Consider the following 17137-nt stretch of genomic DNA (forward strand, 5'->3'; position numbering starts at 1 on the left):
CTGAATATATTATATAATATCTGTGCATATTGTTTTTTTTTTTTCTTTTTTTAAATATTACATGTTAATACATGCAGTTCATGTACAATTCATATATGCATGTGTACATAATTATAAAATTCTATTTTATAAAATAATAAAATATACATTAACTAGACCTTGGACGTTGTGCATCTAATTCTTGTTCTTCATCTATTCTTTGAGGTTCAGACGTATTATTTTCAATTTTCGATAAATCATTATTTTCTATTGCATATTTTAAACTTGCATGTATATGCGAATTTAATAAGGACTGAGTTGAATCGCTTAAAGTACATGCTTCCAATACGTATTTATTAAATATGTCACTCTTATCAGCATAAACATGATGTCCTGCTCCTGTTATAACTTGTACATTAACGTACGATGACAAACGAGATTGTTTGATAGCCTCACCAGCCGAATTATCTACCCAAGAACGGCTACCGTATAATAATGTTATCGGAATTTCTGGATTTAATTTATCCATTCGTTTCACAATAGGATTCTTTGCCCAACCAAAACCTTGCATCATGGCATGAAAAGCACTTTCACCACTACAGAGTTTAAAAAATCATAATTATTTAATAATTATTACAATAGTAAATATGGATTTAAAAAAAAAAAAAAAAAAAAAAAAAAAAACTTACGATGGAGTTTGGGCATTGCATTGATGTATATATTGTGAAATTACTCCTGTATCATCTTTCAAAAATGAAGAGAATTTCTTAACTATGTCTGGCCTAGTTTTTTCAATAAGCCATTGTCCTGAAGTGCAATAAGTGATTAGGTTAAAATTTGTATATTTTATAAGTAAATGATACTAACCAAATGGACCTGCGACTCTTACTGCCCAAAGAGGATTTAAGGGCTGTACTACAAAAGCTATGGCTTTAACCCAAAGAGGAACATTTGCTTTTATTGCTACTTCCGAAGGTCTCTCTGGGAATCCCCAAGGATCCGCAAGAATCAAGTGTTTTACTCTTTCTGGATGTTGCATAGTATAGGATGCAGCAAGGAAACCACCCATTGAATGTCCTAACAATACAAATTTTTCTAATTGCATTTCTCTCCTCCATTCTTCAATAGAACGAACTAACTGTTCCTCTGCTTCTTTTGCTTCTGAACTAAAAACTGGCCTACTACTCCTACCAAAACCTGTGGAAATTATTATACTTGCTTTATTTATATTACAACATTATTTGATTATCATAAAATTAAGATAAAAATGAATAATATTCAAATTCTATGCGTTAATTTTAAATGATTTAGCATATGTAATATACATAATTATAATATCTATAATTATGGCATTACCTAAAAGATCTATAGCATATACTGGTCTTTGCGATGCAAGTGCATCAAAATTTAAGCACCAAAGAGCTACACCTGCACCCAAACCATGTAAGAGAACAATAGGGGTTTTGGCCGATTCTTCGTTCAAAGATATAGTCCATATTTTATCGGCTGTACCAACTACGGGACCAATATCTACATACCATCCTCGGTATGCTGTTTTTAAACCTATTAAACGTAAAATACTTCTTCGAATAAATTATTTTATTCAAATTATAAATTTTATCGTTCTTACAAGAAAGTATCTTTTTCTCTGCAGCACGTAACATGGTTGAGGATGATCCTGACCAGCTAAACCATCCCCAAAACCAACTAATAAAGAAAACAAAATTAAATTATATAATTTGTTGGCAGAAGAACTTTTTGGGCATATATATATGAAAGGAAGTGGCATATCTATGTATAAATTTAAATTTCAATATTTAACTTATAACCCAATAACAAATATTTAAAAAATTTTTAAGTTAAATGTATTACAAAGATCTAACCTAAAAACATTTCAATTATTATTAATGTCTTTCTTATTGAACATCGATTATATACACTTCAACAATAATAATAAAAATTCGACAGAACACGTGCGTGTAAAAAATTCTCACCTTTATCTTCATATTTTGAAAATATAATGTAAGAATTATTGATATAATTCTTACTTTATAATCTTATAATATACGTAAATTATTTGATATTAAGATTATCTTTGATCATCGATCATATTTTAATCGTATTTTATTAATAGAGAAGTCGATATTTTGCCATACTTATTCTGAAATTTTTGGTATCAAATACGCAGATTGAAAATTATAATTAAATGATGCGAGGTGTACTGATTGATGATGTAATATAAAATTTATTACGTGATTTTGTGCAAACGTGTGTCATATATATCAACATAGTATACAACTAAACGTGATAAGGTCGTATTCAAAGAAACATTCAGATTTTGACAGATCTTAGAAAACAAAACAGTATGTTTCGCTCACCTTTTAGACTTGACAACTTCATGATCAGCCATAAGGTTATTAGTTGTATAATAATCGTTTGTCGCTATTCCTATAGATGATACTTTATCAATAAAAGCGTGCATAAACCTAACGTGTGTATATTTGAGTCTATTATCTAGTAGCTGAACACACTATACAAATCGTACGTCGTCTGCTGAAAAACAAATAAGTGGGAGAATCAGCTGATCGCTCATTGGTAGGATCAGAAAGACATATATATCATTATACGAAAAAAATTCGCCTTTACTCTTTAGAAAATAAACTGAAAATATTTTTATCTTTGTAACAGTCATTTCCTTTATATAAAATAGATAATGCTTTTTCACGGAAGAGAACATAACCTTGATATTTTGTATTGATAGGAAAAACTTTGCTTAGGTTTTAAATTTTTTTTTTTAAATAACGAAAGTCATACTTACATATGTATATATATATATATATATATATATATATATATATATACATATACATATACATATACATATGTAAGTAATTATTTTTTGAAAAGAAATATAAATGTAATTTTAACACGTAATACATCTACGCGATAATTGCAACGCCATTGCGAATGGTTACCTTCACCATGACATACACATTCACATTTTCAATGTTATTACTAAGTAATACCGCCAATACACCAATTGTTATTTTTTTATATATTATTATTATTTTTTTTTTACAAAATAATTTGCATATGCACAAAAGCATTGAACGAACTCGATCGAAAAACTTACTCGATTTTACAAATGACCGTATACGAACAAAAGTTAATTTCGAGGAAATTCTTATCAATTGATTTTAAAATGATAATATTGTCCGATTGTAATTATTATATTTGTGTGGAAATGATATCCGCATGTACAAGTTAAATTATGACACAACTTTTGCTTTTAATCATTGATAAGAAAGTCTAAGCTCAAAGGTCATATCTTCGTACAATCGACTGTTGAAATAAAATAAGAGGAATTTGATATCATCGTATACGTTTTATCGGTATCATATTGAAAATCGTTTCTTGGTATTATTCAAAAAAATCTAGATTCGTAAGCGCGCCTTCAATATTTACCGTACATCATCGAACATGCCCGAAATCTACCGAGTATAACTTTGAAGAAATTTCATGATGTACATATATTTATAATAGATTTCATAATAATAATTATTGTAATTATTGTTATTATTATACATATATTTTTTGTATATCTATCGAGATCTCTATTTAGTTTTACCTATTTTATTAATCCTTCAATGCATATTATATTATCTTGATGTTATTCCCAAATAGATATTCTTTTTGAAATAAAATTTTTTTTTATAAATTATGTTTTTTTATGTTACTTTTTTTATATTGTTGATATATAAATGTATATGTATATAAAAGAAAAGGAAGAGCTTACCCACACTCTGATCCCACTAATTTGAGCTCTAGCAGTATACTTTTTGCTCTTTCACGACGCGAGCTATTCGTTTCAATCACCACATCCTCATTGTAGACATGCACGATTCTCATTATTTCGCTCAATCGTTTTGCGGTTTCAAAAATGTTCATACATTTATCGGTATTACAAAGTCTAACAGGTATCGTACGTGATACGAAATATATATATGTATATAAATATATATTTATATATATATTGGTTATTTGGATACATATATATACATATATATATATATGTATCCAAATTTTATCGTTTTGTTTAAAGAAAGTAATATTATAAATACACTTATATTACGTAATAAAATTCGAAAACAAAGAATTGCTAGCTTTGTTCAGTTATGGCGTTTATGTTTGTAATATACGATATAACCTATAAAAAGGAAAAATAACGTTTAGAATTATGACGCATTCCTAACATAAGAATAAATTTATCTACTGACATTATCTGTTCTTTGTTAGGATGTACAAAAGTTAGCTCGACTAAAAATTGAATATTTCTTTTTCTATAAATGCAATTCTGGTAACGAATATTTAATTCAGCAAAAATTATATATACATGTATATATATATATATATATATATATATATACTTCATGAATTATAAAGTATTAATATTGAGTTTTCATACGCATGCTCAGTAAGGAGAATATTCTATCGACAAAACAACGATCGAAGTAAACTTGACATGGTATATGATTCTCGTCTAGCCAATTGATTTATCATCTGAATGAACATTTAAAAAATTTACATTGAAAATTGTGTCACGTATTTGACAAATAGTTGTAATCGAGGAGGTTTTCATTAAATGTTTAATATCAATGAATAAACATTTATAAGAAAAGCGACAATATTAATTAAAATCGTCTAGAGAACCATATACAGCAAAAGATTTTCATGTGAACATCGACTGAAAAATAACATGCATAGCATTGACAAAGGGTAATTATTATCAATCGACTGTGAACTACTTTTCCGTGGTTCTCACTTCAATTTTCTTTCGTTACGTTGTAGCATTTAAGGTTATCAAACGATATGACGATAGCGACGTAACTCGAAGAACCAATAAAGAAACAGAGAGAGGCGTTAGCCGTAACAGGAGGAACCAATTAGGAAGCAGGAAAAGGCGTCAGCCGCAATGTAACTGGTCAATAACGTGGCCCGATCGTTGTGGCGAAAGGATTCGATAGGACGAAGGAGATTCTTTGTTCGGATTGGTTGATGCGTTGCTAGGCAACACAAACGTCGTCGCGTCACCGGGCGGCTAAGCAGGACAGCCGGCCGGCCGGCCGGCGTACCCGGCGCCCGAACTCGCACGAAGCGTTTCTTTCGGAGTAGCACAAACCGCGCAGAACGTCGTTGGCTCTCGTTGAGTGCGAACGCGCGCTTGTTAATTGGTGCGTAATATAGGTCTTTTTTTTAATATACCTACAACGCCGTCAGGATAATAGTATTCTTTTCGCGTAGATATATATCTTACTCTTTATCATTCTTTCTCTCTTTCTCTTTTTCTCTATCTCTCTCTTTTTCTCTTTTTCTCTTTCTCTCATAAAGAAGAATATATATCGAGACACGCTTCTTTCGAAAAAGAAAAGAAAGATTTAACAAATAAGGAGGAACATCCGAGTCTTCTTTCTCAGTAGGGTAGTAAATTGGAAGAGAGAAAGTAACAAGGAGAAAAATGGCAGAGGACAAGAACGAGACAAGCCCGAACGCTGAGGGTGAAAACCCGCCACAGGAAGCAACACCGCCCGCAAAACAGGAAAAAGAGGAGCCTAAGGAAACGAAGGAGGAAGAGAAGAAGGCCGAGGAGAATGGCGAGGGTGAAAAGGCGAGAGAGAACGGCGAGGAAAAGCCGACGCCAGAGCCTAAGGATATGCGAGCCATCGTGCTCAACGGTTTCGGCGGACTCAAAAGTGTGAAAGCTCTGAGAAAGCCCGAACCCACCCTTAGCGAAGGAGAAGTTCTTATACGCGTCAAGGCATGGTAAGTTATTGTTCATTTTCTTTATATACTATCTTTTTTACTATATCTTTATGTACGTATTCCTCTGTATTGTATTATGAAAGATATCCACAGTCGTTCGTTCGTAGAAACCTTTGTTCATACATCAGTTCAAGAATTTTACGTTTTGAAAATTAATCGAACGGAATAATAGTGAATTTTGTTCAAGGACATTGACGTGATATCGTCGTTGCAGGATTTCAGATCACGTTCGGTAATTTATAAATAACGATCTCAATTTTGTTACACGACGAATTTCATCTGGATAATTTTTCATAGTTTTGTAAGAAAATAGACGAGGATCACATTACTTTTGAAATGCATTGAATCGTGCAACGAATCGCGATTTGAATTTTGGTAGGATCTCTAAGAATTGTCTAACGTATTTGATAGAAAAACGATGAAAGATAATCGAACGCGTTTGTAGCCACCGTCGTGTGACTATGTACGAGGTTTCTTTGACCTTGGCCATGGAGCCGGCTTCTATCTCTCGAAAGCTTATACGCTCTTGGGAGCGTGGCACACCCACTCTCTCTCTCTCTCTCTCTCTCTGTCTCTCTTTCTCTCTCTTTCTCTCTCTCTCTCTTTCTCTCTCTCTCTCTCTCTCTCTTTCTCTCTCTCTCTCTCTCTCTCTCTCTCTCTCTCTCTCTCTCTCTCTCTCTCTTTTCGTCGATGGTGTTGTACGCGCTGCCGCGACCGGGGAGATCGTCAACGCCGTATTCAAAGGCGTGCGAGAGAGGACCTTTTCACGCGTGAGTCACGTTTCATAAAGGCGATTGGCATTGATGAGAAAATAGCCCCTCTATAGAAAGACATAATGCCGTTGCTGCCGATGCTGGCTCGAATAAATTCGTGTGTATGGCGGTGCCCTTCCGGACACGCCACGCCATGCCACCGGCAGCCGCCTTTCGACGATTCCAAACGTATGATGGACGCTCCTCGAATAAAATAAACGTATAAATTCTCTCTACCATATCGGCGAACGTCCTTTTATCCTAGTCTTTTCTTCTTCCTTCAAACCCCCCCTCCCTTAAGATTTCCATTGAAATTTCGAGTCATATATACTTTTTTAATTTTTTTTTTTTTAATTGACTAGCTACTTTAATATTTAATGAATTTCACGGCTGTAATTTCAGTTAAAATTCAACGTTGAAGAGAAATCTTCGAAAAGAGGGATGATTTATTTTTATATCGTCGTATATGTATCGTCGACCGTCGAGGATGTTTTTTTCTTTTCCTTCTTTTTTCTGTCTTAAATAAACTTGGTTAGTCGTTTGAAAGGAAATGAAAGGAGCAGAAAAGAAGAGGAGAGAGAGGGAGAGAGAGAGAGAAAACGTTATGAAAGGCAGAGTGAAAATCCTAACGACAAGTACTCGCTCATATTAAACCGGAGGGAGCAGTACAACTCTTGGATACTGAATGGCATCCGTTCAGTTTCCTATAATGCGATATTAAAGCCTCATTAACTTGATAAGCCGAAGTAAGTCGAAGACATAATACTGCCTTTCATCTTTCTAATTCGTAAAGATTAAAATAAACAATCTGAGGTTTCAAATATATTTTCAGATATATGTTTTTCTTCTTCTTTTTTTAGAACATCTTCCTTACAATCATAACTCAATGATCATCGCAATTGTTTTAATAATTATAATTAATATGCTTGTAAGCACGTATGCGATAACAGAATATATTTAGATCGATCGATACCACCATATACGAGGGATAAGATCGAGTTTTTCCTATAAAAAGATAAACTTTCATTTGGTATTATCCCGTAAAAAAAAGGGCAGACAAATTTTCGGTCATCCTATGGGTGACAGAGGCTCTCCGTATCCTTCTAAATGTGTGTGGGGTCTGACTGTGTGTATTGTGCGCTCGTGTACCGATAGATCTATGGGATGTCCGTATTGATCGAACCACACCCGTGCTTCCTGCACCCCCTTCTCACGCACGCGGTATATACACGCACACGCGTGCGCAAGAGAAATCTTCCAACGAAACGCCATGACAGTTTCACGAAAGAGAACACGAATTTTACTACCCGCATATTAGATTTTCCTCTCCATCGTTCTTCATCCTAGCTATGAGACAAACTGTTCTACGGTTCTCTTTTTTCTTTTTTCTTCTTTTTCCCCATTATATTATCTTTTTTATCGGTGTTTACAAAGAAAAAAATATATATAAAAGAAGAGAGAAAATATACATATATAGATAAGAAAAGTACGAGATGAATAAATATTTCTTCGAAAATAGACCCCCGACAAGATCGTTTTCTGATCGTTTTTATATCTTTTTTTTTTAATTAAATCGAAAAGGCGTCATCGTATATACAGTCTTATTTCGTGATCCGATAGAGTACTTTGAAAGGATTCTTATACTTATATAAATAACATTGCGAGAGTAAATACGCGATCGAAGCGTATTTATTGCGACGAATGTTCATTACAGGGGTAAACGACGAGGTCAAGCAATTTTTCCGTTAAATCCCCTTCGTCTTCGATTTATCTCGAGTAATATCCAACGACGATGATATTACTCTCTCGCCACACCCAGTGCCGAGGGAACTAAAAGAGAGGGATGATCAATGTATTTCTAAATAATTATATATTGAAACGAATACTTTATATAATAAATAGAGGAGGAGAGGATTAATAATTTTTGTCAGAAAAAGAAAAAAAAGTTTTTCGAATACTGTAAATAGAATTGGATCTATGTATATGGGGTATTTCATTTTTATCGATCCATTGTAAATGGGATTGAAAAATAATATCGAAACAAATGTGAAACAAGATTATTGGCATTAATGATTCGAAATTATGAACGTGAGAGAACAATTAAATTTGAAAAAAATCTAGGAAATATTTCTTGTATTATCATAATTTCTGTTTCTATAGATTGAATAAAATGAGCCATTCTATATATGTATGTATGTATCTTATATTCTCCGATATTCCGTTTCTGCATGCATGAGTCAATTAATTGTTCTTCTATTCGAGGTTATCGTGCAGGTTACGGAACGCTTGCTCTCTTTCTCTCTCTCTCTCTTACACACACACACACACACTCTTATTTTGCCTCTTCTTTATTGTACTCCTCTTTTTTATCTCTTTCTTTTTTTTTCCTTGCTAATAATAAATGATATTAGCCACTCTTACGCATCGTATATACTCGATACAGCCAAGTGACTCAGATCTTATCAATTACATTATCTTTTAGAAAATGATTAATCCAAAAAGAAGGAAGTATATTTTACGCATGCAATTTAATACGAGCGTGGTGTTGTTTAATGAAAAGGAAAAGAATACTTTAAAAACTTATCGAGAATCCTTCGAACTGATATACGGATACACGTAATTTTTTTGTCTTATACATAGATTATGACTAATCGATAATATTAATTATTACCAAATGAAATGACTCGTTATTTATTATTCATTTGATTCAATATTGAAATGATTTTATACACGAAATTCGTTCGATCTATAATGGACGAGGACATATGTATTATATATATGCATGTATTTGAAAAAGAATTCATTCGAAATGGTCTAGTAGATTGTTACTGACTCATCCTGTGTATATTTTCTCTCTTTCTCTCTTTCTCGTTGCTTCCACTCTCGGAAGTTGGAAACAAACTACATATATATATATATATATATATATATATATATACAATATATATATATATATATATACCTACACTCGCGACATATGAGTCAGAAAAAGAACATCGTGCGTGTTCAGCCGCGCAGCTGCTGTCTTACCGTTTCGATTCTTTGTTTTCCGCGTAACGGCGTCGCCTCGTCGCGCCATCCTGTGTATTATGTTGTGTTCGATATTTTGCGGCTCGTTATAGTTTTTTTTATTTATCTTTTTTTTTTAATTCTTCTTTATTTTTTTTTACAAAATCTCGCTCAACTATAATAGCAATTGTTTTATTGTATACGCCAGAATAGAATTATAATTATTCATTAATTAACCCCTTCTTACCTTTCGCCTTCTTTAATTTCACCGTCTCAGTTTTCTTTTCAATCTCTTCGACACACATGCACACGATAAATGCATAACGAGAGAATAAAATGCAGAGATCGCTTATAGAGCGATAAAAAGTAACAAAGAACTATTCCATATCAGTTTTTTTTCACCGTCTCTCTCTTTCTCGATGTCTCTCGTATCGTTTGAAAACAATTGATAACTCTCCGAGATGCTGTCGACGAGGTCATTTATCGTACGCTTGCGAATTATTATTACCGAGGCCAAGAACTTTTTATGTACGCATATTTATGTAAGTAGTTGACGCATGAAAAAAAGATTTGCGTCTTTGAGAAAGTTTCTTCTTTTGTCACCAAAGATTTTCCTTTTTTCCAATCGAATTTTTTAACCTTTCAACGTTTCTCACAGTCAAATACTGCAAAAATAAAATAATGATCTCTTTACTAAATATCTAGTATAAATAATTTTAATTGTAGTCTCTGGTAGGATAATTGCTGACAATAGAAAAGCCACTTATATATAAGTACTTTCGTAATGTCAGTGAAAATACATTGTATATGCATGTAAACAGTACGTACATGCATATATATGTACATACATACATAATATAAATGACAAAGTGATTAATCCTTATTGTCATCTTTTCTGCTCGGTTAATCCGTAATATCGAGCGATAATTCTTATCGCAAGACTTTTTTACGTTCAACCTCTTTTGTATTTTCGCTTTTATTTTTATTATTTTTAATACATTTGCGCTATCGTCGATATTTATGTTAGACGACGAATCGCATAACATTCGTATTCTTTCGATCTTTTTGTTGTTCTTTTTTTCTTTCTGTAAATTCGTACATCAAAAAAGAGGAGAATGTTAAAATATTCTTATTTCAAAGTCAGTATATCCTGTTTATATACTCTGTGTGAATGTGTGTGTGTATTTATATATATATATATATTACGAAGAATAAATAAGAAAGTTGGAACAACAGACGGTTGGTTGGTATTTAAAAGTTTGACAACAAAGTTCCCCTAATGCGGTCGATTATATACTTAAGATATATGACATCTCGGAGATGAACGTAACTGTTCGTTAAATGTTATCAAGCGAACAAATGTTTTCAATTATGTCGTTTTCGTCTTTAAAAATATTCAATAATTCGGTTTTTCAATAATTTGAATAAAAGGTAATTGTAAACCTTAAAAACCGATACTTTTTTAATCATTTCGATATCGGTACAAAAGCACCACGAGTTTATGATCCCTGTATACTAAGAAATAATAATAACAGAATGTCAATCTTTCTGAGAATTGTTGTAGATAACGATAAAGAGATAAAAGAGGATTGATCTTGTCCGGTAAAAAATGAAAATGATCCAATGAACTATTCGTTCTTCAACGAATAATAATCTATTTACTCCTCGTAAAAACTTTTCGGAGGGACGGAATATGGCTTGGTCGATTAAATAATTGTTTTTTTTTTTCCGCTGATAATCCCGACGGAATCGTACGTAATAATAGTGGCCACGCGTATACACGGACATTTTTGCTGGGGGCCTAATTGTTGGGGTCTCTCTCTCTCTGTCTCTCTCTCACTTTCTCATCGAGTCACGCGAGATTCGCGCTTTTGATTTCGCTTTATGACTTTGCTGGCGCCCGAGTGTCTTCTTCGTTGATCGATCGATATAAATAAGATGGTTTCGTATTTCTATACATGTGGACGAAAAATGTTATATCTGTCAACGTTAATATCTAACATGGAGTAAAAAAACCGAGGATATTTTCATTTTAATCAAAAGAAAAAGAAAGAAAGGAAAAAAATTTTCTAAAAAATTTTCTAAAGGAAAAAAATTCGTATTATAAAAGCTAAAGTTCAAGGAAATTATTTAACCCGTTTATGACGTTTCATTCGAGGGTTGGTAGAGAATATATATCGAAAGGAACGAAGATATGTTTAATTATGACCCTCCAATGCGGTGCATGCGTCATCATCAATGTCGTCGTTGTCGCGTCGTTGTCGCGTCGTCGTCATCGTCGTCGTCATCGTCGTCGTCGTCATATCTTTATAATACGATCGTTTTTCCATCAAGAACGAAGAAAATCCTTTCCGAAGCTTCAAATAGTTTCTACAATATTTCTTTTTTTAAAACATTTTGCAATAATATATTTACATATCGGCCGTCAAACGATCCACGAGAAATTCGTGTCATGAAAGCAGCTTTGAAATTTAGCGCGATTATCTGTTCGCGAACGATAATGGCAATTGGGTCGAAGCGTTGGATGGAATTTCATTATGTTAAATCGTCTTCGTATTATCTTATTAGGCTGAGGAATGCTTCCGTTCTTTTGTAACCATCTACTGACTCTTTTAAGTATGAATTACGAAAGGATCATCCATTGTTTTTCTAAAGAGGACATCCATGGCGAATAAATCATTTTAAAGACCTCCTTGATAAACTAACAATAAGAGATGAAATTTAGAAAAAAAAAGTTAAAAAAGAATTTCATGTACTTTCATAAACGTAAATATTTTATTTGTTGTCCACCAAATTGTGTGTTTGTAATCACAACTTCCTTTGCGCCACAAGAATCATGTAGGCAAAGTAACAAGGACGTTTGGACTTACTCCGCTTTCTTGTTTCCCCATCAAAGAACAATATCCTATTAAAATGACAAGAGTTGTAAGAGATTCTTTTTATCGTAAGCAAGTAAAACCTTTATCCATATATATATGTAGGTAGTATGAAAAAAAAAAAAAAAAAAAAAAAAAAAAAAAAAAAAAAAAAAAAAAAATCATAATTTAATTCCGAGTAGATAGAGAGGTTGAAGCGGTCAGAAGTGTCGCATTATTTATTTAGTTTCCTGGCAATGCGTATCTTTCCGTTAAGCATATAGTCGTTCAATAGTCGCGTCGACATAGGGAGCGAGCGTCCAAGTTGCGTGAGACGCCAGGCGTCGGTCTAGGCATCCTGGCGCCTTCGGTGTATACCCTTCGTTCTTTGTCGAAACTACATAGCGTGGTGTGTTTCACGTGGCGAAACGATCATGGTACCCCTACTACTATTACAACTACTACTACTATTACCGCTACGAACGGTACCACGTTTATGAGACAGTACCAGCCTTAAGCGCTTTCTATTTCAAGTATCTTATCCGCTCTTCTTTATTCTCTCTCTATCTCTCTTTCTCTCTCTCTCTTTCTCTCTCTCTCTTTCTCTCTCTCTCTTTCTCTCTTTCTCTCTCTCTCTCTCTCTCTCTCTCTCTCTCTCTCTCTCTCTCTCTCTCTATCTATATATCTATCTATCTATCTATCTATCTATCTATCTATCTCTATCCCTATCTCTATCTCTATCTCTATTTCTTTCTTCCTTTCCCCACCCCTTACAAATCTTTCTTTTTTTTTCTTTACATGTTTACTAATAAACTACAACAAATAAATATTTAATATAAATTTACGAAATATTGAAAATCACAAACGTATCATTGAGACATCAATGAAAAGGGACAATAATATATCTTTATTCTAATCTCAATAAGTAATTATACTTGGTTACAGCGGTCTAAACTTTCAAGATTTAATGGCACGACAAGGTGCGATCGATTCACCCCCAAAAACACCCTTCATTATGGGATCAGAGTGTGCTGGAGATATCGAACAAGTTGGCGAGGGAGTTGAGAATTTTAAAGTAAGCATTTCCAAGTATTTAATAATACAAGCGCATGCACACGCGCGCGCACGTGATTATCGTGCTATTATATTCAGAACTGTTTTCATTTCTTTCTCTCTTTCAGGTTGGTGACAGAGTCGTTGCATTACCTGATCATAAAGCGTGGGCCGAATTAGTAGCTGTTCCAGCGACATCCGTTTTTGCATTGCCAACTGGCATGAGTTACTTGGATGCGGCTGCTACTACTATGAATTACACCGTAGCGTACATCTTACTCTTCGAATTGGCTAATCTAACGCCTGGAAAGTCGCTTTTGCTACACAGTGCCGGTGGTGGCGTTGTAAGTATTTCTCATTATCGTAATCAACTGTGTTTAAATATGCTCTCGGTCAAATTTCGGAGAAAACCAATTAGTCCGGTACAATGACAATAAGTTTTTGACTGATGAACTAGTAGGAAAAAGTACAATTATATTGAATTTTTCTTTTGAATTTGGATTACAAATCATTAGAAACTGAAAGAGAAAAATCAATATTTAAAAGGAAATAAAAACAGAAAATATATATAACTAAATCTAATTCTTGCAATCGCGATAGTTCCTCTCTTACCCTTTGTCTATTTAGCTCTCTTTCTCTCTCTCTCTCTCTCTCTCTCTCTCTCTCTCTCTCTCTCTCTCTCTTTCTCTCTCTCTCTCTCTAGCTTTCTCTCTAGCTCTTCTAGCCCTAGACATTAGGGAAGGAGAGGATAGAAACGTCGGGATCAATACGACTCAACAGGTTATACCCGAGGCCAACTATGGAGGCAACGTAGTAGTAGTAGTCGCATACTGCTAGAAGTCGAGAAGATGAAATCTATGGGGGATGCTGGCCGAGATCGTACGGGGTGTGAGGGTTGCCAGGCAACCCTTCGCTCTCTCATCGACCACTGTCGTGGGCCGCGCCCGTCTGAGACCGCACCACCACTATCGCACCACGTGTTACTTTTAAGTCTCCTTCATAACGCTTTTAACGTCCACGTGTACATATCTTCTTCATTTCAGCTACATAAAACATTGAAAATCATTTATTAGTTATTTAATAGATTCCGTTTTTAAGAATTGTCGAATTAATCGAATACAAAATTATATATTGTTCATAAAAATATTTATATCTTTTTCTTTCTTCTTTTTTGTCACGGTATAATCTGCATTTACAGCAACAAAATCAATAATTTTATCATTGCTAATGAATCTTTTTATAATCCGAGACTTTTTCAAAATATTGCTAAGTGCATTATCCCTTTCTTTTAATGAGCGTTTCTATGGGGTTGACCAGTGATGCGCAATTGAGAGCAGGCTACTTAAAATTCTGGGTTGCGGGTTCTTCCTTGCCTTTCCTTTCCTTCCCTTCCCCCCCCTCTCTCTCTTCGTTTTTTTTCTGTCTCATTCTTCCTCAAGTCCCTTGGCCTCGGTTTAGCTCCTCGCATCGGTTGTCGGCGGGTATCGAATTCTCGAGAAGGGCGGGAGCAACAGAAAGCGAAGAGCTCCTCGATTCTTGGAAATAATGAATGCTTGTTCTGTTGAGAAAACCTGAAACAGCTTCACTAAATATTTTATTGTTCGTTGTTTTTTCACCGATTTATATCGAGTTCCATGAGCTGAGTACAGAACTTTTTTATCTATTAAAAAGTTTCCTATCTAATGGATTACGATGATTAAATTTTAGGGTCAAGCTGTGATCCAACTTGCTAAGACTGTGAAAGATGTAACCATTTTTGGTGTCTGCAGCAAGTCAAAGCACGAGGCTCTTAAATCATCCGGCACTATAGATTATTTGCTAGAAAGAGGCACAGATTATAGTAACGAAGTCAGAAAGTAAGAAGATCTATACAAGATGAATTATCATAAAACTATTAGAAATTAAAAAATGTATTACTTGTTTTCTTCAGAATTTCATCCGAAGGCGTAGATATAGTCTTGGATTGTTTATGCGGCGAGGAATGTAACAAGGGATATGCCCTCTTGAAACCTATGGGAAAATATATTCTTTATGGTTCTAGTAACGTCGTAACCGGCGAAACAAAAAGCTTTTTCTCGGCGGCACGATCGGTTTGTAATATTTTCTTTTGAAACAGATTTAGAATTTAGAGGTAGTAAACAGATAGAATTTTCAATTAATATATTGTATTATTTTTATAGTGGTGGCAGGTAGACAAAGTTTCTCCCATAAAGTTATTCGACGAGAACAAAACGTTGTCCGGCTTGAATCTTCGTCATTTAATGTATCAACACGGTGGCCATGCATATGTCCGTCGGGCTGTTAATCAAGTATTCTCATTGTGGAGTGAGGGTAAAATAAAGCCCGTGATGGATTCAACATGGGCTCTTGAGGACGTGCCCGAAGCAATGCAGAAGATGCACGATCGAAAGAATATAGGAAAAATCGTACTCGATCCGAGCTTGGAGCCCAAACCAAAACCAGCTACGCCAGCGAAAGGAAAAGCAAAAGACAAGAAGACTACCAATCAAGAAGAAAAGAAAGCATCGAGCGTGGAATCCGAGGAAGGCGAAAAGAAGAAAGAACCTGAATTGACAAACGGAACATCTGAGGATAAGTCTGATAGTGGTGAGTAATCGTAAATTATTTTTAAAAACAAATCGGGAACAATCAAATGAACGCAAACGTATCCTTACTTTTTCAGACTCGAAGGAAAAAGAATCAAGCTGAATTGTCGGCGCTAGCTAATCATAATAATAAAAAAGAAAAAAAAAAAAAAAAGAAAAAAAAGAAAAAAAAAAGAAAAAAATTGTCATTTATGAGAAGCAAGAACTTTCACCGATGTATCAAGAAACCCATATTGTTACTGTCTGACGAAAAAAAAAAAAAAGAAAAAAAAAAGAAAAAAAAATAATTTAATTCGACTTCTATATTACTTGCATGCAGTTTGATGAAACGATATAACGTAATCGGAGGTTATGATTCTCGAGCCCAAGACTTAGAAACAAAAAGAGTAAGTTTTCTCAATTAAAGAAAAGGATTGATAGTAGATGTAAGTTGTTAACGAATCGTCGGACATTATCAATTTCATTATAATAGTTTAGGTAAGTCATTTTTTATAAATTATGTTCGAACTGACAGATATGAAATTATTTACATTATTTCTTTTTTATATATATATTTTTTTTATATTTTTTTTATTTTTATTTTTATTTTTTATTTTTTTTTTTTTTTTTTTTTTTTTATTTCTTAAAGAAAAAGGACTCTGCTTAATATATCTGCTCTATTAAACATTGAAAGTTCACAAGGCTAATAACTGATACAGAAACATCAACCAACAATCACCTAATTATATCGGAAAAAAGTATAAAATGGGAACAACAAAAATAGAAATATCATTTTGACGCGGTCCACTAGTAGTTTACAATTGCTAGATATATTATCTTTATCCTTTAACACTGGCCGAACAGTTTAGTTCGTACAGCACAACGTAGCCATTAGTTATTCGTGAAGAGAAGAGGTCATTTGATAACCTGAATCATCTCTGTGATTATTTTAGTATGTTCGTGTAATGTATTTTATGCGTACTTACCAAAATACTCCAGGTCTCTCATAGTTATAAAAATGGAATTCATTAGGAACATAAATATTCTAATCTTATGTCTATTGTCGACTGTCCAGAAATGAAAT

General features: G+C 33.7%; 2 protein-coding genes and 1 long non-coding RNA gene across 9 annotated transcripts; 1 reads left to right on the forward strand and 2 right to left on the reverse strand.

Moving 5' to 3' along the window:
• Positions 1-29: 29 nt before the first annotated feature.
• Positions 30-3923, reverse strand: puml (pummelig). Of its 4 annotated transcripts, none has more exons than XM_035885263.2 (7): positions 3776-3923; positions 2358-2529; positions 1610-1686; positions 1336-1542; positions 847-1176; positions 669-786; positions 30-575 (listed from the first exon to the last, which is right to left on the reverse strand). In XM_035885263.2, exons 2-7 carry the CDS (start codon positions 2459-2461, stop codon positions 149-151), a joined length of 1263 nt encoding a protein of 420 aa, XP_035741156.2. In that variant the 5' UTR covers positions 2462-2529; positions 3776-3923; the 3' UTR covers positions 30-148. The 4 variants fall into 4 exon arrangements, with proteins under 4 accessions (XP_035741156.2, XP_035741155.2, XP_085517807.1 ...); XM_035885262.2 differs by having other exon boundaries at positions 2358-2532; positions 3776-3920; XM_085661681.1 differs by lacking the exon at positions 3776-3923 and adding an exon at positions 3113-3127 and having other exon boundaries at positions 2358-2532.
• Positions 3924-5061: 1138 nt separating this feature from the next.
• LOC118449975 (putative NADPH-dependent quinone oxidoreductase VAT1L) lies at positions 5062-16460 on the forward strand. Of its 4 annotated transcripts, none has more exons than XM_035885259.2 (8): positions 5062-5210; positions 5457-5799; positions 13361-13490; positions 13597-13812; positions 15176-15324; positions 15399-15558; positions 15649-16075; positions 16152-16460. In XM_035885259.2, exons 2-8 carry the CDS (start codon positions 5495-5497, stop codon positions 16175-16177), a joined length of 1413 nt encoding a protein of 470 aa, XP_035741152.1. In that variant the 5' UTR covers positions 5062-5210; positions 5457-5494; the 3' UTR covers positions 16178-16460. The 4 variants fall into 4 exon arrangements, with proteins under 4 accessions (XP_035741152.1, XP_035741150.1, XP_035741153.1 ...); XM_035885257.2 differs by having other exon boundaries at positions 5084-5210; positions 5368-5799; XM_035885260.2 differs by having other exon boundaries at positions 5086-5210; positions 5454-5799.
• LOC146872509 (uncharacterized) lies at positions 7451-10238 on the reverse strand. Its single transcript, XR_014983040.1, has 3 exons — positions 9808-10238; positions 9582-9735; positions 7451-8381 (listed from the first exon to the last, which is right to left on the reverse strand). It is a non-coding gene; the product is annotated as an uncharacterized LOC146872509 (long non-coding RNA).
• Positions 16461-17137: the final 677 nt, after the last annotated feature.

The sequence above is a fragment of the Vespa mandarinia genome, chromosome 15, assembly GCF_050613455.1.
Source record: "Vespa mandarinia isolate Hongniang chromosome 15, ASM5061345v1, whole genome shotgun sequence".
In the NCBI taxonomy this organism is placed as follows: domain Eukaryota; kingdom Metazoa; phylum Arthropoda; class Insecta; order Hymenoptera; family Vespidae; genus Vespa; species Vespa mandarinia.